The sequence below is a fragment of the Euprymna scolopes genome, chromosome 4 (assembly GCF_053919585.1).
Source record: "Euprymna scolopes isolate OS-2025 chromosome 4, ASM5391958v1, whole genome shotgun sequence".
NCBI lineage: Eukaryota > Metazoa > Mollusca > Cephalopoda > Sepiida > Sepiolidae > Euprymna > Euprymna scolopes.
In genome coordinates, this window is record NC_136485.1 from 132610063 (window position 1) to 132630432 (window position 20370).

A 20370-nucleotide genomic window follows, 5' to 3' on the forward strand; every position below is an offset into this window, starting at 1 on the left:
TCCGTTTTACTAACCTAGCCTGGTTTTTATTTTATTAATCAAAATGTTTCTGACTTGTGATTTTTCCTGTGTGTCATTTGAATTTCCTCTGGAAATTTCTATTACTGCACAAATTAAAAAAAAAAAAAACAGAAAAAGATACGCTTGCATAACAAATTAAATATGTCACTTTAAAAATAAAAGTAAGAAAACATTCAGCTTTTCTTTTTTTTATCTAGTGCTGACTTATTAATTCATTGCATTTAACCCTTCAGTTAATTTTCTTTTTAAACAACTTTTATTTCTTGTTTTTATTATTTAATATTCATGTTAAAAGATTTATTCCAAGTTTCAGCTAAAACTGGAAAATCACTTGAAGCATAAAAGCCTTAGATTTTATTGTTCTTTATTTATTAATTGGAATTCATTATTGAGATGAGTATTATTCATTAATTTATTTATTGCGGACTTTTATCCTCATCTTTCTTAGTTGTTGTTTCACGACGTTTCGGTCAACTATTCCTCTCGCCTTCATCAGGTGGTAACGGCGACGAGATAGGAACTCCGAATCTCCTTACTGCGTTCTCAGCAATTACTGCCATCCATAGCTGGTGCCGTTTCACCACGATTTGGCCGAGTAAGCCTCTGGCCAGCTTTGTGTAGGATTGAAACCGCTATCTTCAGACAATTCTATGGCTCCAGGTAAGAATTGTCTGAAGATAGCGGTTTCAATCCTACCCGAAGTCGGCAAGATCGTTATGAGACGACGACAACTATGGATGGCAGTAATTGCTGAGGGTGCAGTTCGAAGATTCGGTGTTCTTTATTTATTCTTAAATAAATTTTGATTTTTTTTAAAAATGTGTTTAACTTCATCTACTATAAATTATGATAGCAAACAGATTTTCAGAAAAAATAAAATAAAGCATTTATTCATAATTTTCAAATCCTGTCCATTCATATATATATATATATAATATATATATATATATATATATATTGTTATATTTAGCAGTATTTTTTCATTCAAGCAAATATTAAATGCAACGAAGACACTTTGCTTTATGGTTCTTTTTTTTTAATTATCCGATTTTCCGTATAATCTTTTTTGTATCAAGATCAAAAATATTAATAGAAGTTCCATAATTGTTGCTGTCACGAGCGCTTCCGATTCGTCTACGAATCATCATCAGGTGTTGAAGTAAATGTGCAAAGGAGCCAAAATGAGAATAAAAGTGAAAACTAAAATATACAGTAAATGGCGACAAGTTAAAATATTGAGTCGATTAAAATCAGAAGGTTCGTGGACGTCGTTAACAAAGTCTATTCAATACGAACTACGCAAGACATTTTAGAACGTTACTGCTTTTCTCGAATGCAATATCATTTATAGTGGGTTGAAGGGTTCTAATATATTTTATTAATGTTTGATTTTGATATAAAAAATTATACGGAAAATCGAACAAAAAAAAAAAGAATCATAAAGCAAAATGTCTCCATTGCATTTAATAATATTTGCTTGAATTATATATATATATATATATATATATATATATATATATATATATATATATAAATTTAAAGGAGATTAGAATAATAGTCTAAAGAGCTAAGTGTATTTTAATGTAACAGTGAAATTACTAGTTTAATTAAAATACAGGAAATGCTCGTTGTAATTTAGATATATAATAAGCTCGATAGTTAAATGTCCTAGAGCTAATTCAATATTAAGTAATGTGATTTATAATTTAAAAATTTAAAAAATTTTTTAAAATTTAAAAATCAAATTTTAATTAAATTAAAAATCAGTTTCATAAGAAGGAACAACAACAAAGTCAATTATATTATTATTATTGACTTTGTTGTTGTTCCTTCTTATGAAACTGATTTTTAATTTAATTAAAATTTGATTTTTAAATTTTAAAAATTTTTTAAAATTTTTAAATTATAAATCACATTACTTATATATATATATATATATATATATATATATATATATATATAACACACAGAAATTAATCAGTCAAATTTTTCATGTTAAATCCATATAACGATTCATCTGACAAATTGCTGTTCTATTCTGATTAGCTGATTTGTCGTAACCATCATTCCGCCATAAATAATTAGATTTTTATTCAACTTTTTTCTTTCAATTACTATATCAAATTAGTTTTAATTTTAGAATATACTATTTTTTGTGATCAGAAGCAAATATAAATTCTGATCGAAATACTAAATCTGTAACTAAGAGAGTCTTTTATTTAAATTTTATTTAAATTTCTTTTCACATAGAAAAAAAATTTTTTAACGGCCTCGGAAATATTCACATTCTTTTAAATTTCAAAGTGGCCTCCTAGCAGTAGGGTTAGGGTATATAAAGGCATAAACAAAATGATTTCTCCTTAGAGTTCATTTTTATTTATTTTTAACAAACCCACTTAGCCCCCCCCCCATCGATCAGGGTCACGTGAGGTCATAGAAAGCAGGCGACTGATTTAATACTGAAGCAAACAGAAACAATTCTGTTCTGTTGTGCGCAGCAGAAACTACCTGTTAGGATAATGGTCAGGACAATCGCCCAGTATGGGCACTGCTCGGACAGAAAGAAACTACAATGTTCTGGCTGTACAACTGCAATACATCACACTCTTTATCCAAGAAAGAGCGTGAATAGGGTTCTGAATCAGAACATCTAGGTCAGTACTGATGAGCAAAAATAAATTCATGAATGCCTCGAGGGAGAAAGATGGATAGAGAGACATAACCGTCAATGTCTGTACCAGACAGGAAATCACTTAATGGATTGATTGGTTATGTCTGTTCAACTCTGGCTTACCCATAAATTAAAATCTAGGTTTTACTTTTTCTATTCATAAATTAATTTGACAACAAAGTTGGAAATGAAAATATCATGCACACATTTTTTGCATACATTTTTTTAACCAATCAAAAATAAAAAATAAATAAATGAAATACTCCAAAGAAATGAAATATTTGGAAACACCTTCATTTTATATTTTAAAATCTGTGCAGCATCATTTTGATGTATTTTAAGACATTTTTGAATTTTCAATAACTTTTTTTCTCCTCGAAATAAAATGTGTTAAAAGTTTTAAAAGCTTACATAATTTTTGCTTTATCTAAATCAATTATCATTTTTTTCTCTCTCAATTTTACAGCTAACGATAACACGAGTACATCTCATAAGAGAAGGCATGACAATTACGGTGAGTATTCCCATATTTACTACCTCAGATGTTCTGCTAAGAAACGAAAGCGCAAACAATTTTTTTTTTCATGCGATTTGGTTTGGATGAAAAAAAAATCAAATTAGCATTTAAAAATATATGAGAATCATAAAAAACAAAGATATTTTTTGATATGACTTGTTTGAATAAGAGAATCAAAATTGTTTGCTATCAATGTTTATCAAATATATATGCAAAGAGGAAATGTTTAAATATAATATCTATTCATAATTGTACACTAACATATGAATACCTTAAAATACAAGCACACATGTAAAATTTCAGTTAAAATGCTAACTGTATACATATAAACATATATATATATATATATATATATATATATATATACACACACACTGTGGAAGCAAAATCAAGACTTCAAAAAAAGGTGTTGATGGCAACAAAAAGTGTATTTCATTTTACGTTACAATTGTTTCCATGTCAAGTCGAACAATTTCAAACATTATATCGTTTTAAAATTTCCCAAAACCAGCATTTCTTCAGACTTTATGAATAAACACACTTTTGACAATAGAGCATTTTTGAAGAGAAAGAAAAAAGAAAAATTCCCTTAACGGGAAAAGCATGTGAGAAACATTTACCTTTGCTGTAGTTACGGAAAAGCCCATTTAAATATTAATATATCGCCTATATATATATATATATATATATATATATATATATATATATATATATATATATATATATATATATAACTATTCATGATTGTACACTAACATATGAATACCTTAAAATATAAGGAAACATGTAAAATTTCAGTTAAAATGCTAACTGTATACATATAAACACACACACACACATTATATATATATATATATATATATATATATATATATATATATATATATATTAGTGATCGGACGAGTCAAGTATTTTTCCCAGATTCTGTACTAAATTCTCGATTCCAATACAATTACAGATACCGATTCTTTATAAACTTCTAAATATTTAAGCATAAAATGATTGTGTCTCGATTACCGCAAAAACACATCTTTAATGAGCGTATATTGTCTCAAACATAAAAATGCAAGGAGGTTATTTTTAGGTTTTAATTTTACTGAAATTTCAAATTAAATAAATATTTCCTATTCTATTTTTACTACCAGCAGTGGAAGAGTTTTCTTAAATCAAAAGCAAATAAAACGATAATTTAAGGAATCATTTTTGGCATCGTAAAACAGGTACACATTTTCCCGATTCCGATACCCCAATAGTTCCGATTTATCCGATTCCCGATGAATCGTCCCAACATTAATATATATATATAAACATTTTAACAGAATTGTTAATAGGGTCCTGATAGAATATATCGCTACCCCATTCCATATGTTCCGTTTGACGTTACCTTTCTATCAAAACGATTTTTTAAGACGGGGAAAACCAAAGCCAATATTTATATATAAACATAATTTGAGATATTTTCCAACAAAATCAAGTTGTTATAGTAAAGATTGTTTTATAAAGAAGTAACAGCGGTTTCTTCATAGAATTACAATTGGTAATTACGAAACATTAATCCTATAGGCATTGGCATTTTCAGATTTACAGAAAGAAAACCTTACTGCTAGAACTTTTCACCTAAATATCCGTTTCGCTTATTTTCTAGAGCATGTTATTTCAACATGCACCCAACAGGTATGCCTACGTGTCTTAATCACTATCATGGATTTATTTTATATATTATTGTACACAGATAAATACAAATTTGACATCGAATTTATATTTTTTTCTGAAATTATTTAATTTTTTTAAGGAGGATTTATTATTTGGACTATTCGGATTAGGGTTCTAATCTTGGTTATTTTCACAACGGATGTAACTTCAACTATTTCCCATCTTTTTTTTACTATTTATATTGTACTAGCTGTACCTTGACACGCGTTGCTGTGACTCGAGTCGGTGTAATGGAAGAATCCCCATCCCTGCTGTTTTAGCACCCCGAAATCTACCCAGCAAATATGAACGTGAGACGGACGTTTCCAACCAAAAAAAAAAAAAAAAGGAAGAAGAATGAAAAAACATGGGTTCCTAGTGCCGCCTCTAAGGGAAAACTTGAAAAAAAAAAGAAAGAAATTAAGAAAAGAAATAAACGATGAAAATCGGGAGAAAGGCATCGAACAAAGCGAAATGTAACGGAAATGATGTATGATATGTTTTTGTTAAAAAAAAGAGAAAAACAAAATAAAAGAGAAGGGAAAGACAGCGAACAAAGTTTAAATAAACGGAAGAAGAAAGATTGACTCCATGTAATTTATTTTTGATGTTTTTTAGTGCTAAAGAATCCGGCTGTATTACAAAGAAAGAAAGGATGTTAAACTTGCCGAAGGAAGAGGAAAAACGGAAAGAGAGAAGAAATAAAAATGTAAAGTTCGTAGAAACAGAAACAGAGGAAAGTTTATAAAATAAAAATAAATAAATAAATAAAAATGAAAAGAAACCATGGTGAACTTGCCGAAAAAAAGAGGAAACACGGAAAGAGAGAAGAAATAAATTTGAGAAATGGAAAGATCGGGAAAACGAAAAACAGTGGGAAGATATATGGACCCCCCCACACACACACAAAGCAAAGAAAACGATGTTATTGCCGAAGAATGCGAAATAAAACGGAATTGAAGTATCATAAGTTATAATGTATAAGAAAATGTAAAGTTTTTTGGTTTGTGTTTGTTTTTATATTTAACCAACGTAAAAGTTAGCGTAGTGCGTTTCACCTAAATTGCAGTCCAGTTTTTATGCAATTGAATGGTCATGGACGGTGTAAATGAGTGGCGGTGGAAGTATTAATTTTTTAGAGAGAGATGACTTTACTACTTCCATTGATCGTAACCGGTTTTGGCAGTGAACTCTCACCAGTAAAATATAGGAAGTTCCGATCTGCGAGTTAGTGGATAGCTAATATGCCTATAACACACCTGATGCAGTTTGTGCACAGTACATCTGCATAAAATGTCTAGATTCTTAATTCTATTAAGCTCAAAGTCAGACAGGAAAAATGTGTTCATTTTATTTATATAGAAAGAAAAAAAATATAGATAGAAAAAAGATAGATAGAAGGGAAGAGAAGATTAGGAAACCCTTACGGAATTTTGAACTGAATATTTTATTTAATCTACGCGGATAGATTGTCTTCGTTCCGTCCTCACGGTCGGGGAGATGCCTTAAATAATTTTTATTTTCGTCTCAATTATAATAGCTTGTAGCCATGATTGAACCTTTAACTTTGAGAAGAGGGTAATTTAGAAATTAATGTTTGCTAATGCTTTCATCCATTTCGCCGAGTATTAAAAGGATTAGTTTAAAATTAACTCATTGCCCTGTTCATCCGACTCCATCACACACACACACACACACACACACACACACACACACACACACACACACACACACACACACACACACATATATATATTAGAATATCAAATGATATTACAATGCGGCAGAATATGAGAGCTGTTGTAAATTTAAGTCGTTGATAAACAGTAAAACAAAATACAATGATATATCATAATATAAGTCCCTGCTACATTTATAAAATGGCTAATATATATAAGCCTGAGGAGTCCTAGAGTGGATGAAACGCGGAATATTCAGTGTAGCTTAATCGCCATATATATTTTATAAATTACTATATATATCTATGAGAGATAATTGCAATTTGTTTGATGCATAGCTGGTAAACAAATATAAGTAAAAATGATGCAACATGATGCGTATGGCGTGCGTGAGAAAATCAGCAGCCGGAGGCTAGATTACTAGCGAAAATATTAGTAGCAGCAACCATCTTAGCACATATGCGAATTAAGCAAGTGTGCACGCGCTTACCTCACGGAAAGAAGGAGAAAAGAAAGACAGAAACAAAGACAGTGCGTGGTCGAGCAAAGGAGAAGCAACATGCATGCCAAGCAATATGTCAACAGCGTGAGTTGGCAGGGAGAGAGACTTTTAAAAAGCACATGTTGTATAGTAGAGCGTTGCAAAACACCTGTGTACAAAAAAAATTATGAGATATTTATTTAATCCTTTCTTTGTTTTATCCTTTGCGATGAAGTCTCTGACAACTTGTGGGTCCAAGTGGGATATGTAGCATCACGGTTAAAGTGTAACGGCCAAGTTACAATGAGAACTTACTAAATATCCGGGATTGTGTAATATCTTTAATAATTCTGGAAATTAAACCTATCCTTCTAAACAAAACACACACACACACAAGTGAGGCCGTCAAACAAGAAAAATAAATCTATAATATAAAATTTATATCTCAAACGCTGTCGTTCATTGTTTGTTTTTGTTCACAATTACTGCCATCATTCCGGGTTTCTGCATTGCTATTCTCCTTCATAAATACATATTTAGGGTGGCACATAAGTCACTTCACGTTACAAAGAGTTTGTGTTTGTGAAGCTGAAAATGGAGGCCATTTTTTTTACACAGGCATCCCCACATTATCAAGGCCAAGAGACCACTCGAGGATAAGGGTTAAAGAGTGTACAGTAGAAATTGGACATTACGGTAATCAATTCGGTAAATTTGTTAACTTATATGGAACGGCTCATCAAGAACTTGTTTACGTTAGACTTGAAGACAACCATATTGTAGTCAGCTGGAAAGCAGGAAAACGGAAGACAATTCCACAGGCGTGCAGTTCTAAGAAAGAAGCTTTGTTCATGGAATCTACGTTTAGGTTTAGGCACAGATAAAGAGTGGGGGGGGGGAATTATTGATAGTGTTTTCAGCTAGACGAGTGTTTCTAGTGAAAGTTTGGCGAGGGGGGGGGCATAGACTGAAGCCCAGTCGAACACTTTCCATGAAAATAACGATACATCAGAGACAAACTCGCAACATCTCTTCTGTGAGATAGAGGTTGCACCGAAGAGAAAAGGGCATCTCCCACGAGGCTACGAAGTCTATTTTGAACTCTATCAAGACAGGACAAGTCCTTTCTAGCAGCTCCTGCCCAGATATGGCAACAGTATTCCATCCTTGGACGTACTTGGTTCTTATATAGATAGAGAATTGCATCAGCCGTGAGATATCTACTAGATCGATAGAAGGATCCCACCATTTTTCCAGCGGCCCTGGCAACAGATATGTCATATAATTATATGTAATAAACAATAATCTATATATTGATACTGTAGCACCTTTAACGAACGTACATACGTGTATCACCGTTTCAATATTATAAATTATTAGATTAGGGAGTCCTTTTTTAATAAAAAAGAGGACAGGCGATAACATACTACGAATATTAAATGACTATATACATATGCTAAATTTAAGTTTGTACTGTAACCACCTATCCTCCCTTTTAATAAATTGCATCTCCCAATCACTGAAGACTCAATGCAAAAAAAAAAAAATTAAAATAAATGTCGCTTTTGAGCTGTATGTGAAATTAAAATATGTCTTCTTGGCTTTCTGTCTAGGATTCAAGGGTAATATCTGTTCCGTCTAAAGATGTTATAATATCGTGGGGTTTCCATTCGCACCGGGCGTCCATGCAATGGAAATATGTCACTGACTCCTATAAGAATATTGAAGATAAACCGTAATTACCAGATATATATTTGACACTACATTAACCGGGTCACTCAGATGAATAGTTTTACATTTTTAACAAAAGGGCTACAATAATATCGCCGGGTCTTCATTAATGCTCAACGTCCGTAGAATGTCCAACAGCAATATGTTATATATAAAAGATGGGATTTTCACAGGTTCTGCTAGTCAATTAATAATTACGTGTAATAAAAAAGAATCAATAAACTACATTCGTTTACGAAAAAGATATTTCTTTTTGAAATGGTAAAGTGATTAATGTGTCACCCTGTAAATTTAAGTTAAGAATAACGAGAGCTATGGAAATAAAGTAAATAACACAGTAGGAGTTGAAAGAAAAACAGATGAGCTAATGTTACACAAAAGGGAAATATTTCAATTTATTATCTATCTGTTGTACCGTACTGCGGTATCCAATATTACGTAATATATATATATATATATATATATATATATATATATATATATATATATAAGAAAAAACAAACAGTAAAATTTATATATTGTCAATATATTTTGTTCCTTTCGAAATGGCTCTGAAAAGGCTATCTTGTAATATTTTATCATGCCCACCCCCAAATAAATAAATAAAATAAATTATATATATATATATATTTCTGAGGAAATATATTTTATTATATATCAATCCTTATATAAGAAGCTCAATGTGATTACAGAGCAATATAGAGAATAAATGACAAAATGTTTATTCCAAAATTCATAATATTGACCATCTTATAATTTATTCCTTTAATTTAGTTGACTTATACAATTCTTGACAGTATCGGTTTCATAGCGCAAAACCAATCACTTAACTATTATATCAATCAGGGAATCTATATGTTAAGGGAATGATAGATTCACTAATTGATATAATAAGTGATTGATTTTGCGCTACGAAACAAATACTGTCAAGAATTGTATAAATCAACTGAATTAAAGGAATTATAAGATGGTCAGCATCATGAATTTTGGAATATAAGTTTTTGTCATTTATTCTCTCTCTCATATATATATATATATATATATATATATATATATATATATATATATATATATATATATATATATATATATATAACGGTCTTTATATACAGCAAAGTTTCCATTGATATATGTTATTCAATATTGAATTTAAGTTTGGCAAATTTGAAAGTGTCACGAAATTTTAGAATTTAAATATTGAACAAGAATTATATATCACTCAATCAATTAAGTTTGTCTTTTATAGGCTCGGCTTGATTCGGTTCTCAGAGTAGGCAGCTAAGACATCTTATTGGAGGGGGAGGTAAAGGATAAGATGTCAACGTTTTATCTTTAAATATGTTATTTAACAACTATGGATGGCCATTTTTATTGAACTAGGAGTTGCTTCTGACTGCGTCATCAACATAGGACCTGACTATCCAGATTTCATATAATTCCTCCATTTTTTGTTATGTTATATGATCATGATTAACAAATTAGATATCAGGTGGTGAGAGTTGACTTCTAAGGTCTTAAAATGTCAGTCATACTGTGATTTTTCTTATTTTATTTTTCTAAAACACACACACATTTAAATTTATAAATTCATTTGCGCGGGAATTACAGCATTCACCCACTCCAACCCTCTTCAGTCAAAAAGTAGAACACTTGAAAAACGGCTGACGTAGTTGAAAGCACATTTTTTTGTTTTGGTCAAAATTATGAATTTTTGACCAATCAGGACTCGATTAAAAAAAAAAAATTTTTTGCAAACCTCTGGGAGCCTCTAAAGAAATATAAAAGACAAGAAGAACTTCTCATCAGAGAAGGACATCAGACACTATCAGAAAGACAAGTCGCACGCTCGCTGAGCGAATTCAGTAGCTGAAATGACAGCTTTTCTCACACGTCAAAGAAGAGTGACTGATTCTCTTTCTCTCACTTCGACAAAACACGTAGTTGCACTCTTTCTCTCACGCTCTCAAGTCTTCATCTTCTTCAACCCTTCCTTCTTTCATACAGACTGCCACCTTTACGCACACTAAAAAAAGTAATTTCTTTTCTTTTAACGAAAACAAACAAAAGTTTATTTTACATTATTTGATAGTGTATTTCTTTTTATTTATTTGTTTCGGAAGACCTATGTAAGTCCATCGACTAACGACTTGGCAAACTAATTTTCACTTAAAAAAAAAAATCATTACTCCAAATAATACGCAACAAGGATTTCATTACTTGCATGTGAGATTAGAACCAGATTTCTTTTACAGAAGATATTCTGATATTAGATTCAAGCATTCATTACTGAATGTCCTTTTTATATTCATGTAAATCCTTTTTTAATAAATAATTTGAGAAATTTGTAGTTATTCAGATGAGAAGTTATTGACAAAAGGTTTTCTATTTGGATATTTGTTTGTGATTGGAGATATGTTTTTTTTTTGCTTTAAATACACACGTGTATATATATATATATATATATATATATATATATATAATTGCAATTAAAACTGAAATTAACTTTGGAACCACATAAATAATCTGAAATATTTGTAGTTTAAAACTGAGTTGGCATTTTAATCGTTATGATTTAGGTTTTATGTTGCTATCGAATTGGGATTAAGTCGGTTTCATTATAATCCTTACTTTTGTCCAGGTTGTTAAGATGAAAAGGTGTAATTTAGAGTTCATTCTTTCCAGAAAATAATACATATTATATAATATATAATTGCAGATATATAGTTGCAGGAATGTGTCTGTAATTTGATTAGCCCAACCTTCTCTTCTTTGCAACCTCTGTGTCACAAAGATGCTGCTGCTAGTCTCAGTCTTTTCTATAAACACTGTTATGGCATGCGTTCTTAAGAATTGCTTAGTCTATTTCCTGCTTACTTTGTTTCAGCTCGTTTGACTTGTTGGTCTTATGGTCTCCAACTCCTAAACAAAGGATAATCAAAAGGGGAATAAGTGTGTGTGTGTGTGTGTGTGTGTGTGCAATATTTAATTTCAAATTCTTCATTGTGGCGGGATTATCATGGAGAGAAGAGGACCCAGTTCCTGTGCACTAATAATATACATTTTTTTTTTTCGAGCAAAGCTTTCAAATATTGAAGTTGCTGACAATAGACATCGATCGACTTATTTTTTCTCTTATTATGGATTCTCACTCAGCATGATCTTTCTGATTTTACTTCCTGACTGGTCGGAACCCCCGACTGTCAACAACAGTTAACGTTATAGTAAAGGATATTATTCTTATCACCTGGAATGACCCTCTTAACAAAAAGGACCCAGAAGCTGTCATATAAGCTCAAACTCACAAGGAAAAACAAAAATCAATATTTTTGGTATGAATAACATACCAAAGCTTAGTTTCGCATTTTTCCATTGACTTAGTCAATTAACACGTGACTTACATGCAATATGCCAATTTCTTGCTCCGGTCTCCTATTATGCATTTCAAGTAGAATTTGTACTGGAATTGCTTTCTTTATTCTTTCTGGGATGAAAAGTTTACAAATGTAGCAAAATAGGTTGAGATCATTAACACATTTTTGGTATTCCGTCCCTCATTCGTCAGTGTTCTTGTAAATTATCCTAGAATAACTACATTTGTGACCTTAAAAGAATGTATGAATTATCAAAGCGTACGGAAAGAGGCATAACTGGACTGATTTATACTCTCTATCCCCCTCTCAATATGTCTAGGATTTAGTTTATGCTTGACTTGTCCAAGTGTCAGTAATGAATTTCAAACACCCTTTGTTGTATACTTATTCAATGATATGGGGGTAACATTTCTGATCGTCTCATCAGTAGGTGTCATTCTGGGTTAACTTCACAATCACATATTCTTAATTCTCTAGGTTTTCATATGTGAGGTTCTTTCAAAGGAAATAAAAATAGAAAGTGAAACTTAGCCTTACTTTCGCAGTCTTGTAACTTCAACAATTAGATATTAACTTTCTTTTATCCTTTAGTCATCACTTTCCACGAGCGATGTTTCTGATGAAGAAGAATTCCTGTTTGTGGGGTCAGAATCTCTTCATCTAACACTTATCTAGTTTCTGACATTGGAGTGATATTTTTTTAGCTTCTTACATTGTGGCTTCATGTCTTGTCTGGAGCGATTTCCATAAAAAAAAAAATATATATATATTAAGGTAATACCTTAAGTATTCTTGAACTGAAAGAAGATCTCACAGCCAAAATCAGCTGCCAAGAGACGAATATGTCAGAATGCGGTATTAATTTCTAAGAAAAGCTGTGCATTATCACTTATGGTGATTTCATCTACCACAGTACACAGTATGTTTGTCGTAATTTGTCAACTTGCTCTGTTTGCAAATTTCTAAAGTTTTCTGAATTTTTCTTCATCTCAGCCTCAGTATCATCAATGAAAATCTAAGATTACTTTTTAGAAAGTTGTCAAGTCTTCACATTTTATTGGTTAACAGTTATTTTTGTTTCTGGAGTCTTAATCAAATATTCGCTTCAATTTGTTCTTAAATGAATAACAAAACGTTATTTGTTATTTCGTCAATAAAGTTAACTAATTTTCTTATGTTTAAAAATACAAACGCACAACAATCTCGAAGATTTTATCAAATATTGGAAAGGATAAGTTCGTTTTGAGATAATTATCATATCGGCAATAGATATTTTTTTTCTTCATGAAAACTAATTATTCTTTTCTCTTTGTTTACGTTAACAACCGCGGAAGACATATCCAATCTGTTGATAAAGTTGCTGGAGAAATAGTTAGATCATATATTCCATTCTAGAAAGTACCTGAATCCTGATGCAATCCTCTACGAATATAAGAGACGTCATAGGATAGAGTACTACTCTCTGTTTAGAGTAATCTCGCCTTAACCGAGTACAAAATCGACTACACAAGCTAGTGGGTGATCACTTTAGTTTTCTATAGCCTTTTTTTCAAATAAAATATACTGATAGTCTTTGTCTAATCTATCATTTCCTAGGTAGATGCTTAGCAACTCGAATCTCTGGTTCCTCCTTCATAGCAAGAATTTTACTTACTGCAACTAACTTTCTTTTTCAATAACTTCCTACCTGTGGAACACATTACCACAGAACTGCTCCTCTGCAGACTATAATGTGGCGATCTTCTAATACAATGTCATAAAACCTTGTCATAAACCGTTTCCATAATCCAACTTTGACCATTCCATTAACTATTTCCAATCCTGATATTTTTCACCATTAAACTGCCAACGATCCGCCTCAAACACTTATACCCGAGTGGCTTTTGGTTTTGGTAAATGGTGACACATGATTAAAAAATAAAAATAACTGATGTTTTACTCTAGAATTATATGCTTTATATATAGTGCGGTCTCTTTCCTATTTAAGCATGTGTGTGTTTCTTACATACGCAAATATCAATGCAGTTTTTAATTAAGGAACACTCTAATGGAGTATAACAATTCTTAGATTTTGATTTTGGTATTGTACAAAAGAAAGACAGTACCTTGTATTTTGCACTATGGAATCAACTATGATCCGTGGAAACTCTGTATTAATGATGCTGAGACTGATCTGTACATAGAATTTAATTCAACTTCACAACTGTTGGAGATATAACAACTTGTATTCAAGTAATCGTATACAATAGTTTATAATAGATTGTACATTTGCATTAAACAACTCGAAAATGGTAATTTCAAATTCTTGGCATATATATATATAAAATAGTGCCGCCAGAAATGGCACACAATAACTATTTCAGTATGAACAACTATTTATCAACACAATAAAAATAGTTCAGACAAAAATTTCTGTTTGATCTTTTTTTTTTGTCTTGGTTTGCAGTTTAATTTTTTTATTCCAGTGCTACAAAAAAATCTTTCATATTTTTATTTCTATGTATAGATTTCAGAAAGCTTGATTTTTATAACACACAAAAAAAAAAACACCTAAAAGTATTAAGGACACACCGAAAAAGTTAGATACAAGAAAAAAAAGACCGCTGCGAATTATTTTTGTAACATTGAATAAAAGTGTGTAGGCTAATTTTTTTTTTTTTTACTTCCCTCTCCTCGTTTTTCTTTTAGATAATTTTAATTTTTATTCAATAGAAATAGTTGAGACAAAATTTCCGTTTATAGAACTGATTTTATTATTTTTGGTTTTATTTTTTTTATTTTAATATTGCAAAGAATCTTTCATATTTTTATTCCTCTAGATATATTTCAGGAAGCTTAATTTTTATAACACACTTAAAAATATTAATAAGGAAAAAAAAAAATCACCGCGTCGGAATTATTTCCGCCACGCTTAGAAGTGTGTAGACTAATGCGTTTTTTGTTTAATTTTTACTTACCTCCCTTTTCCATGTTTCTTACTTTAGATAATTAAAATTTTTGTTTAATTTCTTTTCTTAAAGTGTATTTATTTTTGCAACAGCAAACAAGCATTATGCTCGCATAAAAGAATATTGTACTCTATTTAAGGTCAACATATTTCTTTAGAAACACAGCTAGAGTGATAAACTGATTAGATTCCTTTTTTCTTTAGGAAAGTTGCTAAGTTATTCTCAGAATCTAAAATTCACTTACAATATGAGAAATAATAATCTGGTTAGAAGTTAGAAAGAAAAAATAAAGTGAATTTGGAGGCACCAAAGACGAATGGTCAAAAATAAAATAAAAAACCAAAACAAACAAAAAAAGAAATATATATCTTTTTTTTATTTCTGAAAACAAAAGAATGGTCAAATTTCCGTCAGTAAACATTGTCAGACACGCAAACTCCGGGCAGGAATGCGAGTTCACTACTTTTTAGCAGAATTAAATTTACTTGAAATTTATTTTTTACAACATACTAAAACGATCGACAAAAACTGACAGACGAGAAATAAAATGATTTTGTAGGAAAAAAAACTATCGATGACAAAGAAAACGATGCAGAGATTGACTTTATATACAAGCAGTCTGCCCGACGTTACACCATCGTAAAATACTCTTAAATATAATACGTTATGAATATTTCGTATTTATTATTATAGGGGCAATATATATAGAGGCAGAGAGAGATAGAGACAGAGACAGAGAGAGATAGAGAGACAGAGAGAGACAGAGAGACAGAGACAGAGAGACAGAGACAGAGAGACAGTTAGACAGACAGAGATAGACAGACAGATATAGAGATAGATAGATAGATAGATATAGAGACAGACATAGATAGATAGATATAGAGACAGAGATAGAGACAGACAGACAGACAGATAGATAGATAGATAGATAGATAGATAGATAGATAGATAGATAGATAGATAGATATACCACCTTTTTGGCAATTTTGTAAGTTCCAAATCTCGGCGACTATCGATCAGAATTTAACAAATGAAGGCTTGGCAAGGTAATGACCTGAATTCTGTAGTGGGCTTTGTGACATTTGCCCTTAAGGTCGTACATTAAGGAGATCATCCATCATTAAGAGTCTTTTTTTTTTTTTTTTGACATTTTTTTTTACAGCCATAAAATATTTCCAATCATAGTCATTCGTTTTCCTAGTTTTGCATATGAATTACACAATATCTGATATTTCCCCCAAACCTATGATCTTGATAGAGGTGAGACTAATATCGGCTGCTATGGTTTCAAAGGAGACTTGATTCCAAATATTTTTCATATGTTATATCCCCCCTCTTTGGTTTTTATACATAAAGTAAATTTCACAGCATATAAGGATTATTTGATCCTGGAAATATTCATAATCGTACCCTATTTTCTAAAAGAGGGGGATATAACATATGAGAAATATTTGGAATCAAGTTTCCCCTTGCTGTTATTTCAGATCATTTAGAACTATAGCAGCTAGTTTTAGTCCCTCTCCATCGAGCCAGAGATTTTGGGGTATATATATATATATATATATATATATATATATATATATATATATATATATATATATATATATACACACACATATGTGAGTATTTAGACTGCATATTTACATTTAGACAAACGTTATTGTATCGCACATATACGCCATCAATATATATATATATATATATATATATATATATATATATATATATATTAGAGAGAGGGAAAGAAAGAAATAGTGAGCAGTTAATAAATGTTACTTATATTGTGCTGTTTTTGTTTGAGATTAATGGGACTGTTTCCAGGAAAACGTAATCTAAAGTTAAAGCCTTCGAGGGTTTGGAAAATCATACTCCGAGAAAGAGCTAAACGATACGTCGATTCTCTGTGAACGACATGCCAGAAAATACTAAATTTTTTTTCCTTATTCTCCATGTTTGTACATGGGATTTTTTTTTTTAAAACTTTTACATAGGAGAGCTTTCTCTAACAGTAAATAAAAAATTAAAGCAATATGACCCAGAAAACTTTACTCTTACACACACACACACACACACACACACACACACACACACACACACACACACACACACACACACACACACACACACACGTGTGTGTTTTTTCATAAATAATAAAACGCTTAAGAATATACATACTTTCTAATAGTGTATTCTTATTTCAAATTTACTGGAGAAAATAGAAGTGCGTCCGAATTCCTAAACTACCTCCAAACGTATAGGTTAGGAACTTTTCAATAACTTCAAATATATCCTATTTGATGCAAGTTATATCATATCTACAATATTGAGATTCTCCCGAATTAACGCCCTTTATATGCCCCTAACTCCAACTAACCTATTAACACTTTAAATATATTTATTCAATTTTAATGAAAATAGACACTAATTCATAAAGGTCGCCAACATTTCAGCTTCTTAAAGGGCAGCACGGATGGAGCGGAGCAGTAATACAAGGAATTGTGGTTAGAGAAACTTGGTCACAGCTTTGAGGAATTTCTCTATTCACCCTAACCACACAATATATATGGATTCAGACTTTACAAAAACGCCAATACCACTAACAAACCGAAGAAAAAAAAAAGATTACTAAAGTCTACTACGAATAAGAATAAAAAAAACAAATCTATTATAATAAAGTTGTATTCATATATTTTTTTTACAATTTAATATGTACAAAATTAATTTTCATACAGCGGACCGACTTATATACACTTATTTCAGCATGATTGCTATATATACATATATACCATTTATTCAAAAGACATCCACATTCAATTAGTAAATCCATTTGCATATGACCTTAAAGAAAATTTATTTTAATAATTAGCTCGATGTTATTAATTTATATTGTACTAAAATTGTTTTAGTTGTTTTTAGAAATATTTGAAGTTGATTTGTTTATTTTTAATTTAATTACTTTTTATTTATTTTCAGTTATTAGTAGCTAAGAACACGTTTCAAACCAGATGTAAGCTTATTTAAGCTATGAGAGTTATTTCCCCTTTAGCTATGGGACATACTTTGCGTTTTATTTTAATGGATAAAGTTACATGTGTTTCATGCTTCCTTATCGTTAGGATATTCGGTGTATCTTAAATAGTATACGACAAATTCTTCCGTTCGGTGATATGTTTCGATCGGGCAACGTCTTGTATGTGCAGCTAGCAATTTAATAAAAATATATATATATAACATTCTGTTTTCAAATTTTTCTAATTCAAGAAATATGTGAAAAAAAAAGTACATAGTGATCTTCATTGAATCCCGTGCAACCTCGAGTGTTCACGCTAGTATTATAAAAAAAACAAAAAAACAACATATCTTCAGTTAAGACACTCATCGTTCACCTTTGAAAGTAATACTAATTAATTTGTCGGTAAACAAACAGTGAAGTAGATTGAGCTGGCACATACAATCAGTTGTTTCGAACCAAACAAGAATTCTGTCATAGTATTCAAAGTTATATGCATACATAAGACTCAACTCGATTATTGATTTTTAAGCATAAGCACCCAACAGCTTATGTCAGTTCTAATGTTTGTAGAACATAATACTGATCCACTGTGCATACAGAAGAATTAGTCTCAAAAGTAGCTGGCAAGACAGATCAAATATTTGGTTCTGTTCTTTAAGCTCTGAGATTCAGATATACTCATTCTTTTAAACATATTTATGTGGCATAGTGATTTCCACAGGAATACTTGGTTTGAAATTGTCTATTTACCCGGTCTAGGACCGTCTTATCTTTCTTCCTGATATCATTTAGCTGTGTACGTATAAATATGATCTCTCCAGTTTTAATATAAGCGGCACTTCCGGTTTATTTCTTAGTGTGTCTGTCCGTATTTTTAATTTTATTTATAAGTTCATAATTACACAAACACTTTCCAAGTCAAATGGCGCTGGTGCTGTGGAGAACAGATACTACACGTTCAAATATTTGCGGAAAATATTTTTTAAAAAGTTTACATTTTAAGCAATTAGACACAAGGTCATTTAAAAGCGCGAGGAAATAGATATATCTTTGGTCACAATAACTAAAAGAAATTGCTATCCGACTTTTAACGAAAATCATCAATTACTATAATAATATGACATTTAATCCAGGAGCTGTCCTACTTAAAATTTCGAGAGCAGTTAATTTTATTTATGAAAATACACTTTGATCTTAGGCCAAAGAGTATAGTTTTCTTTTGTTATTTTTTTTTTAAATAAATTTTATTTTTGATTCATATGAATAATATTGTGAGGTCTGTATAAGCAGGGAGCTGCAAGTGCACTGGTAATATAAAGTCTGTCTGTCGGCTACTTAATATATTTAAATAGTGAAATTTGTGTCATCTCGAAATACAAGAGATTTTAACCACTTTCGTAAATTACCAACAAATAAAGGTGATGCCTAACCGGAAGTTGAAACTAAAAATCGTAATATCTTCAGTCTGATGTTTTAACAACCGAGCTATTAAAATTTTCTTATCAATAGATCTTAAAACATTACTTGAACAAAATAATTATAGTTTGACGTGACATCATAAATTTACGATTTACGCTATGATTTAAAACATATCTATAAATAATGCATTGATATGTCGAAATAATTTGTATAAAACTTTTATAATTCGAAAAATGATTCTCATGAGCCGATCTACGGGTCCAGCAGAAAATATGCGACTGGAAAATGTTTATTTTCGTTAGGCTATTTAGCTATGAGTGTTTATATATATATATATATATATATATATATATATATATATATATATATATATATATATATATTATATAATCTCGATAGTGAACGATTCCAATGCGACAAATATATTTATATAACATTTATACTTTATTGGTTGTATGTTGCGTCTTACACATGTTTCGTCAGAGACCCATATGAATCCATAAAAAAAAATAATTTCTTTTGGTTGAAAAGACCAAAGGTGAAAAAAGAAAATAGAGCCCTTTTAAAGTCATTGGAGTAAAAAAAAAAAAACTTTACTTATTATAGGTTATTTATAGATCTTTCCAGAAAAAAGACACTTTAAACACAGATGCCACTAGGAAAACATTAATGCGTTTATGCCGCTATCTTAAACGTATATATAAGCTTCAATCTAAAACAAATTAACTAAATATTCTGCAAATTGTTTCTTTCCATAAAGCTCTAAGATTCGGGTAAACTTGTTCTGTTAAAAAAAATTTATGTTGCAGCACAAGTTCAATGTCTAA

The 20370-nt window shown here is 30.6% G+C and overlaps 1 protein-coding gene across 1 annotated transcript in view; it reads left to right on the forward strand.

Moving 5' to 3' along the window:
• Positions 1 to 20370, forward strand: part of LOC145272023 (protein amalgam-like) — a gene marked incomplete at its 5' end in the record, with an annotated part of 739512 nt that overhangs the window by 642873 nt on the left and 76269 nt on the right. Inside the window, one exon of the mRNA XM_080127019.1 lies at positions 3159 to 3206. Within this exon, the coding sequence (XP_079983145.1) occupies positions 3159 to 3206 (48 nt within the window). The remainder of the gene's footprint in view (positions 1 to 3158; positions 3207 to 20370) is intronic.